The 23,251-nt window shown below is 42.5% G+C and overlaps 1 protein-coding gene across 8 annotated transcripts in view; it reads right to left on the minus strand.

Annotated features, from left to right (window-relative positions):
- The window catches only part of Anks1b (ankyrin repeat and sterile alpha motif domain containing 1B), an 864,790-nt gene that overhangs the window by 273,327 nt on the left and 568,212 nt on the right, over positions 1-23,251 (minus strand). For all 8 annotated transcript variants that reach the window (XM_050145702.1, XM_050145698.1, XM_050145703.1 and 5 more), the window contains one exon: positions 14,473-14,571. In XM_050145702.1, coding sequence (XP_050001659.1) covers positions 14,473-14,571 — 99 coding nt within the window. The remainder of the gene's footprint in view (positions 1-14,472; positions 14,572-23,251) is intronic.

Raw genomic sequence — 23,251 nt, forward strand, 5'->3', positions numbered from 1 at the left:
GGGGGGGGGGGGGGGGGGGGGGGGGGGGGGGGAGTTGCATTATCTCTACCAGGCAGAGACAAGCAGCTCTCTCGGCATTATGCTGCCTCGTTTAGCCTCTCACACAGGGAGGCTGGGGTTCTAGCTTTGCATACCGTCTCCCCTAGCTCTGACGGGTGAGGCAATCGCCTGCAATGTATTCCAGCGTGGTTAAGTTAGCGGATGACAACAAGCAGATTTGCGGTTTTCTTCCTTTTCTTTCCAGACAGTGAGTAATCAGATTATGCGAAATCTACTGGTGGAGAGTGGCAAGCTGTCTGTGAGACGCCATCGCAGTGACGCACCAGTCAGAGATGCGGGTGCCTGCCAGTGCCTCCCTTTCGGGCGACTTTTTGTCCTGTGGAGGAGTATCATCAAAACGCTACTGATCTGTGTAATTGTGGATATACGGAACTCAAGTAGGCGGGTGTAATATTAACTGGGCCTAAGTGCCAGGGCCTTCGTTTGTCCTGTTATATTTGTAACTCCACCTAAGCGTGAGACAGTAGTTACCTTATCTTCATCTAGCAAACAAGGAAACCAAGGAGCAGAGGATTGAAGTAACTCGCCTAAGGTGACACAGAGAGGTGACTAAGAACCCTATTAAATGGCTTTGATTGAGTATCTGCCTACATTAGCATGCAGATGCTCTCGCCATTCCTTGTCCATCCCCTTGCTAGTGTCTGCCCACAGTGTTGGGTGTCATTACCCCTACTCTATAGGTTTATTTCCATTGGTAGGCAGAATATGATCTGCACGAGGACAATGACCTTGTAAGCCTTGTGTCACACCAAGTGCTCAGAAGCTAGAACAGCACCTGACACGAGGAAGGCAGTTCATAAGTATCTATTCTATGAATAAATAATAGGGACTGTCTTGTTTATTGCTTATGCCCAGAGTAGTAATTTTCAAGTATCCTTAATGAGCGGAAGGAATCATACACATTTCGTGGTTCAGCTTCAACTTTCTTAAAAAAAAAAAAAGGCACTTACTAGACCATTATAGAGCAAATACACCAACCTAGGCTCTGCTTTAAGTGCCTGATTTACACTATGGAGTCCCTTAATTGGCACAACATGCCTACAGGGTAAAAAAAAAAAACAATCATTACTTCCATTTACAGGTGAGGAAACGGGCAGAGAAAAGTTTACAAACTTGTTCAGGGTTGTGCAATTAGGCAGAGCCCAGCCAAGCGTCAAATGCAGAGCCTGGCCACGTTCCCAACCATCATGGCACGATGCTCTCTGGCTTAATGCTATGAAAATGCCATCTCCATGGAGCTTACTGCTGTAAAGACGGGTCCTCCTATCTTCTGGAGAATTCCCTTCCATCTTGCCCATTTCCCCTTCTTCTCTGCCCAGACTGAAGAAGAAACGAATGAGACGATTTACTTATTTCTCTTTATTCTGTTAGGCTTTCTTTTCTGGGTGCGGTGATGTCTGCAGCCGGTGATGTCATCTCTACGGCTGCCTCCGAGGATAAGCGAGACCTTGGAGGCTGCCGGCCAATTGACCTGACCTATGCAAGCCTTCATTCTTCCTTCTGGATGTCTCTTGCCTGCCTTTTCAGACCTTTTGGATCCCTGCCTGCCACAGTCTTTTCTGCCCAGCTTCAAGAACAGGGTTGAGAGGTCCATGGAGGTCTCAAAAGCTGCCTTTTAAGCCTGAATCCACGAATGATGCCTGATTTTAGAAACACTTTTGTTTTTGCTTTCATCTTTCGGCCCTGTCTGGTCCCCTTTCCGTTTCTCTCATGCACACTCATCTCCCAGGTCCTGGTTCTACGAAATGACACAGTATTCACTCAAGAGGTAACTGTCACAAGTGCTAGGGGCTGGGATTTAGTTCCAGGTTTGTTACAAAGTAGCAATCTATCCGGAATGCCTCTCCTTACCCCGGGAGAGGATGGATACATACTGGATATTTAAAGTCCTTTCTAGATCTAAATTGTGATTGTTCCTAGAAAACAGATACAGGGAAGAGAAAAAGGCTCAGCTAACCACACCCCTTTCCTTCTCCCCAGTGGCTACAGCACAACTCCAAGGTGCCTACTGCTCTGTAGCAAACGGAGGTGAACTGCTCCAGGTTGGAGGTGGAGCTACAGGAGAATAGCATTAGAACAGGACCTGTTCACTCCCCTAATTTCTTCTCTGTTTCTCTATACACATCAGGGAAAGCTTGTGCTAATAAGCACAAGATTTCAGCTCTCTGGTCTATGTTGTAAACTGCTTCAACATAAGTTCATTTAAAGGAAGATATTGAGACATCCCCTTTCTTAGTTCCTTTGGAAGAATGGAGTAGCCATTTCACTTTTTGAAACCTCATGAAAACTTTGGAAAAAAAAAACAGGTGAATTTTTGACTGCACTACCCTCAGCCCTAACCGTCGAATCTATTTGAATATCTATTGCCCCAATCATGGTAGCCACTTTGCGCCCTGTAAATAGTAGGATTTGCCATTTTGAAGAGAAAAGCGTTCCAGGCACACAATGCTCCCAACGTGTTCCTAAAGAATCTACTAGTTATTGATTTTCACTAGCAAACACAAGTGGGGAGGCATTTATGGAGGAAGTCTCTAGAAAATTAAGGCCACCACTGTTACGGGTGGTTTATGCACAAAGGACCTGCCCTACTCCTTTGTTAAGCATTGGCAAGAAGAGCCGCCGTGTCGTGTCAGGAAACAGCTTTAAAAGCTCTTCCCCACCCCATTCAGGATGGATCTCTAATCTGCTCCATTGTGAGGCTTCGTTCTGTGTAGTAAACATGAAGGGAGCCTTATGATGGTCCAGCCCCCAGTGCTCCATGCTTAGATAATGAAGACAGCACAGTCAAGATGCTAATCTTCACCCGTAGAGAAAAACTAGTCAGTAGGATACAATGGCACCACAGAGAGGCCAAATGGCTGTTTTTGCTCAGAGAAAGGCTGTCATAAGATTTATTATTAAAAAAAAATACAACTTGGGGAATTTAAAGTAGGCACGTGAAGAAGAAGGGGCCGAGAAGTGGTGTTTTGGGCACAGGGTGGGCTGACTCTCAGGAATTCTACCATCATTTCTTGCGAAGTGAGTTTGTCCTTCTTGTTCTGCTTTGCCGTTTAGTGAGTGCCATGAACTTGACTCCTGGAAAAATCTAATGTGGTCTAAAGTGAGTGGTCCACTTCTATGTTAAAAAAAAAAAAACCTGGCCAATCAGCGTTTATTTAAAACATGATTGACAAAATACAGACAATTCTCCCGCACCAACAGTCCACATCCTGGGTGACCTTCCAGCCCCTGACATCCCACATCCGGGGTGACCTGCCAAGCTCCTGACATCACACATTTGGGGTAACCTTCCAGGCTCCTGACATCACACATCCGGGGTGACCTTCCAGACCCTTGACACCCTACATCCGGGGTGACTTTCCAGGCTCCTGACATCCCTCATCTGGGGTAACCTTACAGGCTGCTGACATCTCACATCTGGGGTGACCTCCAGGCTCCTGACACCCCACATCCAGGGTGACCTTCCAGGCCCCTGACATCCCTCATCTGGGGTGATCTCCAGGCTCCTGACATCCTCATCTGGGGTGACCTTCCAGGCCCCTGACAGCCCACATCTGGGGTGACCTTCCAGGCCTCTGACATCCCTCATCTGGGGTGACCTTCCAGGCTCCTGACATCACATATCTGAGGTGACCTTCCAGGCCCCTGACATCTCACATCTGAGGTGACCTTCCAGGCTCCTGACATCTCACATCTGGGGTGACCTTCCAGGCCCCTGACAGCCCACATCTGGGGTGACCTTCCAGGCCTCTGACATCCCTCATCTGGGGTGATCTCCAGGCTTCTGACATCACATATCCGGGGTGACCTTCCAGGCTCCTGACATCACACATCCAGGGTGACCTTCCAGGCCCCTGACATCCCACATCCGGGGTGACCTTCCAGGCGCCTGACATCACACATCCGGGGTGACCTTCTGGGCTCCTGGCTCTCATGCTTTATGGTGGTCAGGAGAGAATGGTAAGATGGGACACGTGGCAGAAGTGACCCAGGCTCCTAACCGTCTGGAGGAAACACGGTAGCAGTGGACCTTCTGCGAGTTCACAGAAAGAGTCAAATGTCAAATCACTGACATTCTGGATTTGCAACAGTTCATTTCCCAGCGTGTGCATCGTGCCAGGCTAAGGAGTAATGAGAAGGAGCTCAGTGGTTGTTGTTACTTCTAAATTTATAGACATCAAATTACTCAAGTTTTTGGCATTAAAGCCAATTATTCTTTCTCCCTTCTTCAATCTTCAGTGGCACCAACCCCTTATCCTGAGAAAAGACTGATTTTTTTTTACAGTATTCCAAGTTCTTTCTTTATGCATTCCCTGTGTTCTGTGCCTATTTATTGATTTTTCTTCATAATAGATCCTATAAGATGAACGTATATTATGCATGACTGTATGTGTAGTATTACTGCAGAACACAACAAAGCATATTATTGTATTTGTAAAATGCTGAAAATATTAGTGGTATACTATATGTAACAAGATACATATATTATTCATGATATATAATGAAGGAATGCCATTGAAAACAGGTCTATCTATTTCTATAATCTTCTTATTGGAATACATGCTCTGTGAAGTCAAGGGCTATGGGCTGTTTGTACCGCTCTTCATCATAAACCTGTGTGAAGGAAAGTATCCGGTGTGTAGAGGCTCTCAGTTATTTCCACAATGAATAATGCTAAATTAAACTCTGAGGTACAGGCCACTTTTCTTTGAACATAGCCTCTCTTTGGACATGTTGATTTTGTATCTTATGTGGGATTCCTGGGGATCTATAAACGCAGAGGCAGAGGTCTGTTGGTCACTCGTGTGTGTGTGTGTGTGTGTGTGTGTGTGTGTGTGTGTGGTTTCCTGGGGAGATAGATCTATAAACGCAGAGGCAGAGGTCTGTTGGTCACTCGTGTGTGTGTGTGTGTGTGTGTGTGGTTTCCTGGGGAGATAGATCTATAAACGCAGAGGCAGAGGTCTGTTGGTCACTCGTGTGTGTGTGTGTGTGTGTGTGTGTGTCTGGGGAGATAGATCTATAAACGCAGAGGCAGAGGTCTGTTGGTCACTCGTGTGTGTGTGTGTGTGTGTGTGTGTGGCTGGGGATAGTAGAAACTCTAAGGAGCAGATGAAGGTGCCACACGATAGTGTCGACAGAAAGAGGGGAAAGTACTAACCCCCAAATTCTGTGCAGTATCTGTGTGAAAGAGAGGAGGCATAAGAAGCCAGAAAACACCAAGATTGGAGACTTTGGAGTTCTTTTTTTGACGTGTGAGGGTACTGTGAGAAAGGAGAAGCCCACGTCAGATCCCACAGAGGGACTCAATAAAAACTGTTTATGGACTGGTATGTGTGGAGCCCTGAAGTGTTCCCACAGACATGGCCACTAAAAGTGACATCTTTTCCAACAGATGTCAGCCACTCCAAAATGCCTTTATCATACAGAATTTGACGGGGGGGGGGGGGATGCCAGGAGGCTGTTGGGCTATCCTGGGTCTTTCTTGCATTAGTCTGACATAGTAGGCTATATTTCTGATCTAAGTTTTTTTTTTTTCCTGGCTAAAAGATTCTTAGAAGTAAAAACTATCTAGCTGGAGATTTATTGCTAATGTAAGTTGGGTGTCAGTAAATTGTGTTTAACAGGACAACCACGGCTTACTGCCTGTTCTTGCCATTAAAGTTTTATTGAAACACACTCACATTCATTTCTGAATTTGCTGTGGCTGCTTTCGCTCTGTAACAGAGTTGAATGGTTACGAGCGAAGATATATGGCTGGTAAAGTGTGGCTTGACTTTTTACAAGAAGAAAGCTTGCCAACCCCTTATGTAAGGGAGCGTACTTGTTTGTTCCCGAACAATAAAGCATTTTTAAGAGTGCACTGAGCCTGCATAGACCCTGACACACCAATGAGCAACAATGCAAAAAGCAGAACACTCTATGAACTCAGATCAAATTGAGCGCTGCATTTTCTTTAGGATGGAACCTCCCCACACTAAAGTGATATATGTGCTTGCATGAGAGATTCCATTTCACAGTGTCCTTAATTGATATCCAGGCTGATACCGGGTGTCACAAAGTTTAGGGCACCAACAGGAGGGGAGGAGGAGGGGTAAACAGAAGTAAAAAGAACGAGAGCGCAGAGAGGATGAGTAATGGGCTGAGAGGGTGAGGCTCCCCTGTCAAAGGTACCATGGGAACATCTGCGCCTATGGCCTGTGTTTTATCATTGCTCTTCTGCAAAATGGTAGAAGAAATAGGAACAAGCTTCTGTCATTTTTCTAAGTGACAGGGGAACGATACTGAACCTTCCTTTCTAGACTTTTAAAGGAATTACATTGCTTGAACGCTTCTCCCCTAAAGCTGATACATGTCTGCCTTAGCCATCAAGACTACAACTCAGAAACACTTGGGTTTAAATTCCCTGAAAGAGCTCCTCTTTAAGAGGAGGGACTTGGTGAAGCTAAATTGAGACAATGTTACATCTGTAATCCTCCCTTCCCATCTTAAGTCATCAGTGAGCTCACCACAAGAAGACTCAGTTTTTTTTTGTTTGTTTGTTTTTTTTTGTTGTTGTTTTCTCTCCTTTGCTACAGGAGAAGCAAAGCAAAAAGCCATCACCAAATCTGTCCCTCAGTGCTTTATTTTGTCTTCTCGCTGTGGGTGCCACCAGTCAGTGTTGTCCTGTCCTTAAAGGTGTTTCAGCCTGACCCTCACCCAGCTCTGCTGCTGTTCACTGGTGGGGTTCGTTGTTGCTGATTTCCTTGTCATTTGTCACTTTGGTTTATCCACTCTGGTCAAGTCTAGACTTAAAGGATGTTGTTCTTTTTAGCTTTGCTATTTCTCCAAAAATGTGTTTTCTTTTTTTTAATATCCTTAAGTCCTAGTAGATTTAACCACACTTCCCCAGCAGAGACAGGAAAAGGCAATATAAACCCAAAAATGTCCAGACTCGGGACAGAGGGGTGGGAGGTGTCCTAAGAAATCTGCCTCCCCAAGACACACTTTAAAATGATATACTTCAAAGCCTAGTTCTCCTGCCTATAAATAGGGTTAAAATAGAAAAAAACCTAGCATCAACAGCAATAAAAGTCACCTTTCATGTCCTCAGGTCATCATGTTAATATGAGGTGACTTAGAGGTCATATTTATGAACACTGAAAAAGGAGACACATAGTTCCTGTCTGTGTGGATGATGATATAGCCTGACATGACACCACAACCCAGAAACTCCAGAGCAGGTTTGCAGCTATTGACCTTGTAGTCTACAGCTCACTGACACATATAAATCAATACGCCCATAAGCACAACTTCTGGAAAGAACATTTTTTAATTAGTGTTTCATGACTGAAAAGAGTATTTTCTAGTGAACGGCTCCAGGTGAAGAGAATGTAGCAAAAGGATGGGATGCTACTTTTCTGGTTGCACTCAAGGTGACTGTGACTTCCATCTTGCCAGCAGTCCCTTGGGCTCACCCTGTTGGAGCTGACTGCATTTTGTGAGATGCTCTATAGTGGGGCCTATACAAAGGAACTAAGGAAGGCCTGGTCCAACTCCTGCCCCACGAGAGCTAAGCCCTGCCTGTAAGCACACGTGTGAGTGAGGAAGGGAGCTCTTCCTATTGAGTCTGGAGAGGACTCCCGCCCTGGGGGAGACCTTCGGATGGAAGACTCAGTCACGCTACACTAGGATCCCTGCTCAACAGAAGTTGCTACTTGCCACTTTGGAGGTCATTTGTTATGTAGCTATATAGAATCTTATTTTTCTCTCAAAATAGAAACATTTTGAAAAAACTAAGTCTTGTAGTGAGGAAAGAAACATCAGTGATTTAATTCAATTGAAGTGTTTGGTACCTGTGGTGGTTTGAATGAAAATGGCCCACCATAGACTCAGGAAGTGGCAATATTGGAGGTATGGCCTCGTTGGAGGAAGTGTATCACAGCGGGGAGGGCTTTGAGGCTTCAGAAGCTTAAGCCAGGGACAGTGTTATTCTCTCTTCCAGCTGCCTGCCAATTCAGATGTAGAATTTTCAGCGATGTCTCCAGCATCATGTCTGCTTGCATGCTGCCATGCTTCCTGCCGTGACGATGATGGACTAAACCCCTGAATCTGTAAGCCAGCCCTAATTAAATGTTTTCCTTTAAAAGAGTTGCTGAGGTCATGGTGTCTCTTCACAGTAATAGAACACTGACTAAGACAGAAATTGGTACTGGGAGTAGGGTTTTGCTGGGAGAGGTTGGACCATGGTTTTATGTGGACATTTTAAGTGGGGCTTAATGGGACAGCAAGTAGGAGAATGAAAAACATTGGTACTAAGGGTGACTTGTAATATGGGGGCCCAACTCAAGATGTTTCAGAAGAGACAAATGTTAGTATGTGGCCTAGAGACTATACTTGTGGTATTCTGATAAAGACTGTGGATGCTTTCTGCCCATGCCCAAAAAGTCTGCCTAAAGCTAAATTAAAGAGTTTTGGATTGATTGCATTTGCAGAGGAGATTCACAAACAGCCCACTGTGGACTGTGTCCTGTGGTTATTAGTGACCAGGTTTATTACAGATCTGTAATGAAAAGAACTACTTGAGCAAGGAAAAATACAATATGTACAGTTCAAGGAGGAAAAGAGCACCAAGAAGTGTAACCAGATTAAAGAAAAGTCTGACGCTAAGTGGAATAAAGAAAGTGATCTTAGAGCAAGACTCCTCCCACATAAGCTTCCAGTTTATATAAAAGGAATTAAAGAAAAGCTTAGGGCTGGGTATAAGTGGTGCACACCTTTAATCCCAGCACCTGGAAGGCACAGGCTGGCAGATCTTTGAGTTCAAGACCAGTCTGAACTCCATAGAGAGAACTCTAGGCTTAGGCAGTGCAGGAAACCATTGGAAACAGAAAGCCAGCGAAACTGTATTTGAACGAGTGGGGTGGGTATGTTCCAGAAAGTGCTCTATAAATCCCATGATGACGACATGCACCAGCTTCATCAGAACGCTTCGAATCTGAAGTCTAGGGGCTCTAAGATTCAACTGAGGACATGACTAGGTGAAGGAGGAACAGAGCAGAGCCCTGGGAACCAGAGCTGCAGAGCAGAATGTCAACAGGCTGTCACCAGGTCAGATTTACTGAAGTCAGTTTGTTGGGGATGGAAAGCGGCCGGGTGACTCCACTCTGGTGGCCGCTGCCTGTGTGGCGGGGCAGAGGACTGAGTCAGACCCAAGAGAATGATGGGATGGATGACTGGAAAAGAAAAGAGGATGGTATGTGACTGCCGCTGAGTAACTCCAAAAGCCATGGTAAAATTGGATGACATAGGGGAAAACGGGACATGATAAGGGTAAGTTTGACCGGGAACATTTTCAATTCCGAATGAGTGATATTAAGAGGATATGATATGAGCCTCGACACAGATCACCCCTAAACCTTTATAAAATGAAAATCCTGTGAGTATCTGACTTTTAGGAGCTCTGGTATTGAAGGGCACGGACACCTATGCCCCTTTAAAAGGAAAGCATATTAAAGATTTATCCATGGGGTTCTTACCCGGAAAAGGGTAAATTACATGCTGCAAATCAATGATCAGATAATTTCCCTGTGTCTAAGGGACAGAAAAAGTACAACCTGTCTAGCGTCTAAGAGAGAACAGAACTTCTCCCGGAGGTTTGACATGGTTCTTTTCCCATAAAGGGAAGAGGATGAGGTTTTGATCTTCAAAAGCTTTGGGAAACTTCCAGGCTTGACGAAAGCCTTACTTGGGACTGGTGGAGGAAGTGGGTGATGTGTGAGAATTGACAGGCATGCTTTACTGCTGGAGGTTGAACAACACAAAAGACAGAGGCGAATTAAGGGGGGAGGGGTTGACCCAATGCCAGCATTCTCCCGAAGAGGAGTGTGGCTAGAATACACACTGCGTACTCTATTCCATGAACATATCAACTGGGTTTGTAGGCTTGAGGACCTCTGCACTGGTGTATATTAAAACTGACATACTGCAGGCGAAATCTTGCCGAAGAAGTTATTTTCTTTAAAATTCGAATCAACAGGATCGTAAGTAAACCATGCTTTGAAACAAGCCAACATATCAAGGTTGTACTTTGAAGACTGTCTTTTCCCTTTTTGGGAGCAACCTCAATAATTCCCAAATACAGTGTGTTACAGAGGTGTCTCAGATGGCGATTATGGAAGGCTTCTCGTGACAGACGAGGGGCACAGACACTCTGAAGACCAAAACGGTGTGACTAAGACGAAGAGAGACATTCTGTTACTTATTCTAGCAGGGCAAAGCCACACTGAATGCAGATGGCGGTCCCAGCACTAATGTTACACTATTAGCCATCTGAAGATGGGGCCCTTTACCTACGAAGGCTAAGCACCAGTTTGCCGCATTGTAGCTGTCTGCTGTGCTGTGGAGGATGGATTTGCCTATTCTTATACATTCTCTACTCATTTGTGTGCATGCAGTAGACACTTCCGCCACAGCCTCTTGAGTGCCGCTTAATTCTGCATTGTTTCCTAGCGTCGCTCTCTACAATGGGAATAAGTCGCTCTCCACAATGGGAATAATATCCTTTCTTCAAAACAAACATTTGATTTATTCTCTAAATCATTCTAGGTTAAGGCTTTTGGTTGTTGTTGTTTCTTACGAAATTGTATGTGGATGACTACAGAATTACCCTAAAATTGAGGCATTCTGAGTCTTGAAAATATTTGAATGGTATAAGAGGCAACATTTATTCACTCATTCATTCGTTCTTTTAATGGTCATATTATTGAATAAAGTATGAGGAAATTTCAAGGCATTGAGTGATCTCTCCTATTAGGATGTTTATGTCACATGAGAAATTATCATCAGTATCATCAGATACAAGCAAGCAGAAGGACATAAAAATCTCAAATAAACGAGAGATTACTGTATGTTCTCAATCCACAAATATTTCCTACCTAGGTAGCTGCTTGGTGCCAGAAACTGTCAAGGGGCTGACTGTAGAAAAAGGAGCAAACGAGTCAAGGTCCCTGGACGCACGGGACTGGCTACCTCTCGGCAAGATGGGAAACAAAGAAACAAGAGAACTTCAGGTAACCACAGGTGCTGTGGGGAAAATAAAGCAGGTGCCCTTAAAGGGATGACAGCTGCCAAGAGGGGGAACTGCCAGGCTGGGGAAACCTCTGTGGGGTGGGTGTCTGAGAGTTCAAGCCTTAGTGATGGATGGGACTCTGAAGGATGACATGAACTTGTCCCTTCGTATAACAAAGAGAAAGTCACCAACCAGAGCGAAGAAGGAGAGAATGATAAATAAGACCACGAGGTAGGAAAGCGCCAGATCTTACTGAGTTTTGCAGACCAAGGTGAGGGCTTTCTTCTAAGTCTGGAGACTTAGAAAACCGCACTGGCCATGTGCAGCGTGGGGTGATGTGACGGGAGTCATAGTTTAGAAGGGTTGGTGGAGACACTGTGAAGAATCCATGTGCAGAGACCAAGAGAGCCATCAGGAGGGAGAATGCAGGTCAGTGAAGGGTCCTGGGTGGAGCTGGCAGGCTTCCTGAAGGGGGTGGGTGTGGATATCAGATTTCTAACTGCTGGTGTAGTGAGAAATGGCCACAGGTTAGGCAAAGTTTCTCAGAGGAAGGGAGCTGATAGCATCTGAACCGAACTTTAAATAATGGCAGCACTGTGGAGTGGGAGGTTCGCTGATCTGTGGAGCACCGAGCTGTTTCCGGGTCTGGGACCACCCTGGGTGTTAGCCATGGCTTTATAGAAGCCCTTGCAGAAGGCACGTAGGACATTTGCTAAGGGAATAATACTCTAAGGAGCGAGGTGAATAACGTGCCCATGGGAATAACTGGAGAATTAAGTCTAGAGAAACTTTCATTCTTTCCCTTGGTTAAGCTCTCGGCTCTCCTCGATTTGTTAATGTGTTAACTTTCTGTCCGCAGAAACTCAGATCGCCGTCAGTGGGCAAATTTCATTATATCACTTCCTTAGACACTATGATTAGTATTCATTACTCTCTGTCTGAGGAAAAACTCTACCCTCCCTAGACAGGACGAGAGAAAAAAGGGAGAAGACACCGGAAACGCCGATGGGTGTAGGTGCCCCCGTTCCAGTTCACCTGCTCCAATCTTGCCTCGCTTCCTCTTTTCCCAGCTGGCAGACCCCGCTTCAACTTTCTCTCCTTCAATTCCTCTGGTAAATTGCCTCCAGAATTAAGCAGAAAAGAGGATTCTAGTCATAGGCATTCCCCAGTGCCTACAAAACATTCAAATTCCTTAGCCCTGAAGAAATGAAAGAAATCCATGCTTCCTGCTTTATCTCTGGCTGCGGGCCACACACCTTTCAATTATTTTAAGCACCTTGCATTTTCTTCTATTCCGATGATTTTGGAAATTGTGGTAAATACACGTAAAACTTACCAACTTAGATATTTTAACCGTACAGTTCCGAGGCATTAAGAACATTTGCGCTGTTGTGCCGATCCCCCTGGCTTTTAAAATGCCTAATTATTTCCCAAATGCTTCCAGAAAGTGATTGCCTAGGTAACACCTGTAATGACACGGTTCCTTCTGGCCTCCTGACGTGCCTTTTCCTTCCCTCACCAATTAAAATCCGACTACCTTGAAAGGCTGGTACTTACACCCTACCACTTCCTTTAAGCGCCTCTCAAACCTTTTCTGGAAACATAAGGTCAACTCCGTTGCTAGGTTACACAGCTTCCAGTAAAAAATGATACCCGGTTGACAGATCACATGGAGACTGGAAAAACTACTGATCAACTGCAAATACACGATGGGATGGGACACTGTGGACATCTGCAGATGACGCCTTCTGTTATCAGGCATCATTAGAGTCCCTTGTAGCGACTCCAGACACTCAGTCTTGACGTTTCTACAAGAAATAAAACTTCTAATGGAGCATGAGGCTCCTCTGCCCCAATATTCTTATCAGTGTATATTCGTTGCATATAGTGTTGGCTTTCATATAGACACATTCTTTAAGTATATCCTGGATTTTGACCATACCCATCTCTACCCTTAGCCCCCTTCCCACTGTTCCTCTGATAGTCTCTTCTCTTCCCTTCTTTCTGTTTTCATGTCACTCATGTGTATGTGTGGATATAAAGAATCCTAGGACCCCAAAATCAAAGAAAAGATGCCATATCTTATTTGGCTTAATGTGATGATTTCAGCTGTATATATACTCTAGATAATAACACAATTTTACTCTTTTTTTGTGAACCTCTCATATGTATAGATACACACATATTATATATATGTATACACACAAAAAACACTTTCTCTTCTTCAAAAATATTGATTCACACCAGGTGGTGGTGGTACATGTCTTTAATCCCAGCACTTGGGAGGCAGAGACAGGTGAATCTCTGTGAGTTTGAGGCCAGCCTGGTCTACAAAGTGAGTTCCTTGATAGCCCTGACTGTTACACAGAGAAACCCAGTCTCAAAAAATCACCAACCAACCAAACAAATAAATAAAATCAATTCACATGTTAACGGATACCTAGGCTGACCCCATAGCTGCAGTACACGGGTATCTGTGTAGGATACTTACTAAGAGCTCTCCGGACACACACCCATCTGTGTCTAGCTAGGTGATGAAAGTTCTGTTTGGAGTTTTAGAAGGAACCTTTGGAACAGTAGAAGGGCTAATTCACATCTCTACCAACAGTACATGAATATTTTCTTTCCCTGTATCTTCTCCAGCATTGGTTGTTGCTTATTTTCTTAATGCTAGCCACCCAGAGTGGGACGAGATGAAATCTTGAGCTAGTCTGACTATGAGTTTCCGTGAAGACTGTCTTAGTTAGGATTGGTTTTCCTAATTGAGGTTCCTTCCTCTCACATGACTAGCCTGTGCCAACTGACCATAAAACCATCCAGCACAACGACTAAGGATGCTGGACATTTTCAACATACTTGCTGGCATCTCTAATTCATCTCTTGAGAGCTACCTCTCCGTTTCATTAACCTATCTATTGATTGGGTTGTTTGGTCTTGGGGACATTCGATTTTTTTTAGTTCTTTATATATTCCAGATATTAATTCTGTTAGACTTATGGCTAACGTAAGATCTTCTCCTATTCATGAAGCTTTTCTGTGAAGGATATTACTGTATTCATTCAACAAGAATCCCATCTTCTTTGACCTCAGCTGTAACTGTACGTGAGTTAGGACTCACAGCAGAAGTATTCTGAATCTGTTCTGCTGCTCCACAGTGTTTCCAATATTACATTCTTGTAAGGTCAGTTTAAACCCAAGTGAAGCTTCTGTCAGTGTTTTGTGTCTGATGAAAGTGGGGCCTAAGACCATTCTTACAGGCTGCAGCAGCATGTAGAAACACTGTATGTTCATGTAAATACTGCTCCATGTTTGACTGTAAGTCACTGGGAATCATTCAAAGGTAATCTTGGTAAAGCATCCCTTACCTTTGGAAGGAGCTGGATCGCCTGTAGGATTCTCTGTCTGTGTCCAGAATTAAGGATACCAATTTCCAACAAATCCTGATCTTCCATAACATTGCTTCCCTGGAATCAAATCAGAAATGTTCCATGATGAATTCAGCATTTCTACCATGTGAAATAGTATCTTTACATAAAGTAAAAACAACAAGTACTCCGAATTATATAAATAAGAATAGCATCCTCCTCCTCGGAGTGTGAGGGAGGTGGTCACCTGTGAGGCTGATGTGAAGGCTGTGGGAACCGACCTTCCCTCACACACAGCTCTCACAACTTATGTTCATGACTAAAATTTCCTGCACTGAAGAGTCATTCCTGCGACTTCACCCTCTGTTTCTGTAAAAGTGCATGAGCTTCCAGGAAGGCTTGTCATTCAGGGTTATCAGTGACTTACAGAAGGATGTGAATGAACCAATCTATCTTTTAAAGCTAATCTGAAAATAGATTTTGTGAGGAGGGCTGATGGAAAAATTGACATGTGCCATGACAGGTTAAAAGTAGAAATAATTCGTTTTAAAATATCGAATGTCAGATTCTTAAAATATGGGGCTGGAACCATGAATGCGATGCAAATATCTGTTAACAACTGCCGTTATTCCTTCCACTTGGATACTGCAAATAGGTACCACGTGATGCTTGCTTGGGAACCCCGAGAGCACTGGGGGCATAGTTATAGAGAAGATGATATAGCATCAAATGTCTGAAGTATGCTTAGGACCCAAAACAAGGACAAAGAGGAAACCACAGGCAATAACTCAGAGGAAGACAAAAGACCCAACCAAACAGACATGTATACAGGGGATAAAAGAGAAAATAAAAAAAAATGTAAGGATGGAAAAGTAAGCCCAGGCTAGACTAAACAGACACTGTGTGGCATAGTAATAGTTTGTGTACATTTTGGCTGTGCTTGGAAAGCAGGCTTAGGAAAGAATTTATAGATGAAACTATAAATTTAGAAAGATCATTTTGACTTTTATGGCTGGGCCTCAGTTTCCTTCCCTATAAGATGAAAAGGCTGGGGGCCATGCATTCTCCAAGGCCTAGTCTACTCTTAAAAGTCTCAGATCGCGACTGATTATTTGAAGCCCCTGACCAATATTTAAAACAGAAAACCCAGAGATTGCTCATTTTGTCCCTAAACTCCATTCTTTAAATAGAAGAGTCTCACATTGTAATTGGAATAAGGCAACCACTTGTTCTCACTCACTTTTGGGAGCCGGAAAGCAGGAAAGATTGTAAGACTATGAGGAATGGCTGTGGGGGTGGGATATTGATAGATGGAGGAATTCATGAAAATGCTGTATCACACAGTAGAATAGCTATATTATGTAACAGTTTTATAAATTCCAAAATTATTAGAGGAATTCAATATTTTCCAACACATAAGATTTAAGAAGTGATGTTAATTGACATATTTGATTATTACCTACACACGTATCACATGACCATAGTGTGGTTCTTAAACGAGCACAGGAATTACATTCCATTAAAACAAGAATAAAAGATCAAAGACTTGAGGAATTGATGGGAAGTCCAAGAATTTGTATTTCTGTTCTTTTTTTCCTTTTCTGGATAAATCAAGCTCCATTCTATTAATGTCTAACACAAGATACTTGTGAAAGAAGTGATAGAATGCTTGGTCATGGAGGAAAACGGCACTAACAGATGCTCAAAGCAAAGGAAGTGAGCTAGAAAGGGCTACAAAAGGCAGCCTGGGGTCCTGAAGGCCATTGGGAGGATTGTTTTCACGTGACACGGGGGTGGATTTAGGTAACAGCTATGGAAGGCAGAAAACCATTGAACCCATCAAGCAGATTTAGAGACTAAACCTGTGGGAGGAAGAGCAATGCGAAGCGGGGCCAGAGATGGATCTAGCTGCCCTTTCTGAGATAAGAAAGGAGAGAGGGCGGGGTCTAGATTGGTGCAGCGTGAGGTTAATGCCCTTCCTTCTAAGTGCCAGAATGGATGGATGTATGCAGTTTAATATCAGACTGCGTTATACATGGCCAATTGGCTGTTGTTAGGAGATTAAAGCCCCGAGACTGGCACCACAGTTAGAGATCTAAGACGGGCATTCACTGAACGGAAGTACTCCACCTACTCAGAGCGTCTTGCCGATGCCTCAGCTACGCCAGCCGTCTCGGAGGAGGCGGAATGATCCCGGTATCTACCAGCATGATAATGAAAAGCCCAATGAAAAACAAATAAAGCTGGTCTTGGCACAGTGCCCCCAGGGAGCCCGGCTCTGAAGAAATCACTCGCAGCACACCGTCGAGCTAAAAATATAAACGACTTCATTTTGAGAAATTGTTATTACTTCCAGAAACGGACTCACGCAGCCTGAGTGGACTACTTGGTGCCTGATCTGACCTTTAATCTTCGAGGGTTTCCCGAATCACTTACTGATCCTACGACAGCAACCACAAGGCTGGCCATTTGTGGGCTAGACCATTGTCAGGTTTCCCATGTATTGAATTTACAGTCCATACCTTCAACTCACGCGAAATACTGGGCCTGTTTTTTTTTTTTTTTTTTTTTTTTTTTTTTTTTTTTTTAATCAGCAAACATATCGTCAAGATTTGATGGTTTGTAGGACCGGCTGTCTACAGCTAATCCTAAAAATTTGACAGCAGTATTTGTATACATTGATGGATTCAACAGCGAAGTCCTGGAAGATCACCGCTTTTTCTTTACACCGTCCGCACACTTTTTTCTATTTGTAATAAGGGAGGTTTACTGTGCAAAGTCTGACATTTTTTAAATGGGCACTAAATGACAAAAACCTTGTCTGTTTGGGTCAGATTTTCTAGCGTACAGGATACTAACAAAGCACTTTTGAAAAAAAGTGAGGGGAAAGTATAATACAAAATATAAAGATATGCCTTCTGCATTGGGAGATATAAAGGGATTCAATTCACTGTCCCTAATGAGGCGTGCTATTAGCATTTTTCATTTTGCTAATTATTCTTATTTGTTCACTATATGATGTATTCAAGAAACAGCACACTCTACGTGGCAAATATATATAATTATTTTGTGTCATAAGAAAGGCAATAAAAAGTGAATGTTCTATTTTTCCCGTTTCTCTAAAACAAAGCATAACCCCAAATATGCTGGTATATCTCTTCAGCTTGTCTTTTGCTTAAAATGTAAGATGGCTTGGACCTAGGTTTGGGCCATGGTTGGGAAAACTATGTTAAGTCTCATATTTTTAAGGCTTCTTTGTTCTTACCTGTGAAATGAAGCAGGCTACTCAATATGCATTCAGTTAAAATGCTATTATTTCAGCCATGTTTAACTTTTGATTAGTATGATTATATATAAATATAGAGTGTATATTTTGCAATGAAATTTTTGCATTTTGGAATTTCTAACCTAAAGTTAGCTCTGAGAAACTATTGCAGAGAAATTTGTGAATATGGCTTTTTTTTGGACAAAGCAATCTGAGCAATATAAATTTATAACATTTCTTATTAAAGGAAATAATAGAATACCTTCTCTGTAGCATTATGGATTCTTATGGCTTTCCAGAGAAAAATACGATTTTACAACTCTTATGATTTCCTTTGGCCTTTGGGTGACAGTTACACTATCAAGACCACAGACATTCCGATTCGTGCCTTAGGAGCTAGCGTCTACTCTTGCTCTGTTGCCTGCTTTTGTAGATGCAGAGGGTTTTAGCTTCACACACCGCTTGCCCCTAACAAAAGCCAACCACAGTCCTCACCCCTTCACCCCGTTGCTGGATTACTGGTTTGGGGAGCAGCGCTCCATGGTGGTCTTCTGCTTTACCACCTACCCCATGTGTTCCACCTCCTCACCTTCCCATGACATCATTCTCTACTTGGCCCATTTGTTCATCTGACCTCCATAGTAAGCTCCCATCCTCCAAGAGCTCCATAGATGTCCCTGCCAAAGACTGACCCCCACCTCCAGTTGCCAGAGATCCTGTCCTGAATCTAAGTACTTGCCAGCTCATTTGGCTGGTGGCCATGGTATTGGATAGTACTGATTTCCAGTCTGTCTGTCACTGTGGTGGGGTCTATGAGTCAGTGTTTCTCTGCACTTATAGATGGTGAAGCCTTAGTCAAATCACATAGATGGAACAAATGGAGGCCAAGAATAAAACATGCTCATCATTCCTGGGATGCAATTATTTATGCACCGTTTGGTCATAGTTCGTGGATATTAAATGTAGCATCTCTAGCAAATTCTCTCCTAATATTTTAGTGGTCAAAATGAATTATGAACTCGCTATGCTTTCGGCGGCATTTATTTATTATGGTGTTAGAAATCCATGCCATGGGAGGACGGGCACAGTTGAAAAGTTATTGCTTAGCACCCTGCAGGGCACACTGCACAGGTGTTTGCGGAGGAGCAGCCACAGAGAGAGCGGTTTTGTTAGTCACTGACTAAACTGCTTACTAGCATGATCAAAGGCCCAAGGTGCTGTTTTTACAGCTGCTGCTCTTTTACTGACAAGAACAGACAGATCTGGGGGGCCCTTTATTACTTTCTTAAATCACAGAAGGAAGAGAAATCACCTAATATCTTATGCGCTAATAGCTGAAGTTGAAGTTTCTCTGACCGTGGGGAGATTGCTATGTACAGCAAGTTTTCAGTCTGGATAGACCACTGAGATGACCAAATAGAAATAGGAAGGTGCGTTTCCTACTTAATGGCCAGTTAGAGACAAAACAGCTGTTTTTATTGAAATCGTATCTCAGAAATGCCCATACAGTTGGCTCCGGCTCTCAGAGCAGCTTGAGGAGTTCATGCGGATTCATAACTTTCGTACAATATTGAATTCATTTACAATTCTGACTTCATACCCCATATTAAATCAACTGCTAGGGAAGCATGTCTGAGACCTTGGGAAGCTGCTCTCTCCCTAATACATGCTTGAACTGGAAAACGGTTTTGCCTTTTTTCTTCATTCAGGTCCAAACTGACAGCATCAAGAGATATTATTGGGGGGAGAATTGTTTTTACTTTATACTGAGCTCAATTAGATTGTTCTTGGAATTCGTGTGACCTTATATTTAAACAGGATACTTGAAACAGGGTGCATACATAGTGAAACGACCTCAAGCTCTCACAAATGTGCACATGGAAAATAATATTTCATTCTTTGTATAATATTTTCTACAGAATAAAGATGTACATAATTTTCTTAGAATAAAACGCACATCTTAGCTTCTTACACTCAAGCTCTGGGTCAGTTTGGTGTCCGTTTATAAGGAAATGCAATGCACATCTTTTCTGAATGATGAACATACTAGTTATTGCAATAAGTAACAGATTTATAACTTTTATATGAAGCACAAGAATAAAGCTACATTTAGCTCATCATTCAGATGCACAGTTAGTATAAATGGTCATATAATAGCTGCTGAGTGTGCTCCAATCTCATTGATGATGATGATGATGATGATGATGATGATGATGATTAAGCTTTGTGTATGTGGGGTGTGTGTGATGTATAAGTCTGAATGTGGGCTCACGTGTGTCATGAAACACATATGGGGTCAGTTTTCTTCCACTGTTGTTCTGGAGATGATGCTCAGGCTGCCAGACTTGTGCAATGAGAGCTTTTACCTGCTGCAGCATCTTGCAGCTCACATGCTCCACGCTTAATTCCCCATCTCATACGATGAATTGGCATCCAAAGAGGATCTTGTAGTCCTTTTGTAGCCTCTCTGTCTTAGCCCTCCATCACATATTCTCTTAATTGCAACAGTATTTCCTACACATGCTTGATACTTTTAGTTTATGAACAGTTTTCTGGAATTTAAAGTCACATGGATTTTTGTTGAAGCTGCAATTAGGATTTTATTTTCCAGATTATCATACAATAAAGATGATGTGGGAGTGATTTCTTATTAATAAAGAAACTGCCTAGGCCCCTTGATAGGCCCACCCTTAGGTGGGTGGAGAAAACAGAAGAGAATTCTGGGAGAAAGAAGCTTAGTGAGGGAGTCGCCATGGTTCTCCCACTCCAGACAGACGCAGGTTAAGATCCTCCCTGGTAAGCCAGCTCGTGGGCTACACAGAATATTAGAAATGGGTTAGAACAATATGTAAGAGCTAGCCAATAAGAAGCTGGAACTAGCTGGGCCAGGCAGTGTTTGAAAGAATACAGTTTCCGTGTAATTATTTTGGGCATAAGCTAGCCAAGCGGCCGGGGTGTTGGGGACGCAGCCCCGCCGCTCCTATTTCAACATAAAGATAATATCTGCAATGCAATTTCATGCAGACATTATCTTTAAGCCACAAGATAAAGTAGAAAATACAGTGATCCATCAAACTACATTAGTCTGGAAGAATTCCACAGGTTCTCATTTTCTGTGGAAACAAAAGAAGAACTTCTTTTCCAAAGCAATAAATCCTTAGACCCAAATTCTAAAGTCAAGATACCTTTAAAATATATGTTGGTTTAACTTAGCAGCCCATACAATGAAATGTCTCTCTGTACTTAGCTCCTTCACAGCCAAAAATTCAAAGAAAACAAAATAATATACATAATCCAGATTCTCTGTGTATATTCCATCTTTACATGGCTTATTTTTCTTACTCTATTACTGTTTCTACAAGTTTAATATTTATTTTATTATCTTTACTCCTTTAATCTATGACTGTCTATACTATTTTATATTACATTTACTGTCTCTTTACTCATTTTCTTCTCTCTCCCAAGCCTATGTACATTTGTTAAACACACTGTGACCCATTGAGAGGTCCTTTTCATCTGAATCTGTTTTTATTGTGTAGCTGTAATTATTTTCTGACCAGAAGGGCCCCCTTCTTTTTAATGCTAAGAGGGTGTGGTAGGGCCAACACAACCCTGCCTGCTTGCTCTTCCCAGTCCAACATAGCTGAGGCAATGTTCGCTGCCTCTGAGAGCCATGTACATTGCCCCAGTTTTGGTCACACAGTGGGTCTATGTTGCTACTAAGAAAGTTGTAGCACTCTGCTCATAGACCCCATTTAAATGTTCCATAGCCAGATCCCATGAAGATTCACCGTGAACACCCCTGCCCCCCAAATTACTTTGCTAAACAAAAACGGGAAGCGGTTTGGAGAGAACTATGCCTAAATTCTCAAATATTATTTATAAATGTTTGTTTACATTTAAAGGGGGATATGCTATAAGGATTTGTATTGGTATGGATCTTGGCTTATTGATCCATATTTTAGGATCAATTTTAGGTCAATTTGTTGTATGTATATTTCTGCTCTTGATTAAGTATTGTGTTTGTGCAGCTCATTAAAAATGTAATGTATAATTAGGAAACATAGGTTAATAGAGAATCATTTATAAGAGTCAAGATTGTAGTCATGTTAGGTTTTCTGGATATATAGAGATATATTTCAATTAGATAGGTATTCTTCAAATCTTTCAAAGACTACAGAATATGACATTTAAAATGTTTTAAGAACTTAGGACTTTTCATGACAATGGGACTCATCTGCTCCTGGCAACACCAATCTACTTCAAGAGGATGATGGACTCCTCATGGAGTTGGTTAGCCATTTGGGCAAGAAACTGCTCTTGTCTGGACTACTTAATGTTATGCTGTATGAACTGGACATGCAGGACCCACAGAAAAATGACTGCTGAAGCTGCCTAAAGAAGGTGAGACAGTCCTTTGGGGTTCCTGCTTCATAGAAGTGTCTGCCAGACATTCTGCAGGATACAGAAGAAAGTGACTGACAAACTGCCAATATATGTAGAACTGTCTGAAATTTCCCGCTTCATGGGAAAGTTTTCTGGATACTATGGGCCTTTGGGCTGAAGATGGATGCCCAGTGTTATAGAAGAACTTTGGGTGACTGTCCAGGCAGCAAGATGTCTCTGTCAATTCTAGAGCTTTGTAAGTTGCTTATATAACAACTGCACTTCCTGTTTACTTAGGTAATATTATATCCTTCTGAAGTTTTTGATGGAATTGAACAATAGATAGTTTTCCTTAGTAATTATTAAAGACAAAGTAGATATAAATATTATAACTGTAATTCTTGCTTGCTACCTCTTTTGTTATATGTAATTTTACTATGTTGAAATTAAAACCTTCCTTCTTATTTAAACAGAAAAAGGGAAATGGTGTGGGAAGTCCTTCTGTCTATGTGTTGCTTTTATTGGTTAACAAATATAGAGGCTGCTTTTGGCCAATGGCTTAACAGAGTGTAGCCAGGCTGGAGAGGATAGATAGAGGAGGCAGAGTCAGGGAGAAGCCTTGCAGCTGGCACCAGGACAGACACCTGCACTGTAGTCTGCAAAACTTTGGTGGTAGGCCATGACCTCTTGGCGATATAGAGGTTAACAGAAATAGGTTAATCAAAGATATAAGAGCTAGCTAGCAATATGCTTAAGCCACTGGTCAAACAGTATTACAAATAAAATAGTTTCTGAGTGATTATTTCGTGGTCTGGGCAGCTGTGAATGAACACACAGCTTCCACCAACAATATAGTATTAGTAGAAAATAAACATATATAGACAAAATGTAATCATAACTCTTCCCACATGTCTATTATCAATTCAGCATCACAGCGAACATTTCTGGGTCCATCTCTTTGTTTCTTGCTTGGATATACACCACTATTCAATAAGTTAGAGACATTTCTACATTCAGGTTATATATTCTAATAAAATAAATTAATCTTAGATTTATTTTTAAGTTGATATTTGACAGCTAATTTGGTTTCAATGAAATTGTTGTCACCATTTTTTAAAGATTTATTTA

This window comes from Alexandromys fortis, unplaced genomic scaffold (assembly GCF_014885135.2).
Source record: "Alexandromys fortis isolate MF-2015 unplaced genomic scaffold, M_Fortis_MF-2015_v1.1 scaffold_50, whole genome shotgun sequence".
NCBI lineage: Eukaryota > Metazoa > Chordata > Mammalia > Rodentia > Cricetidae > Alexandromys > Alexandromys fortis.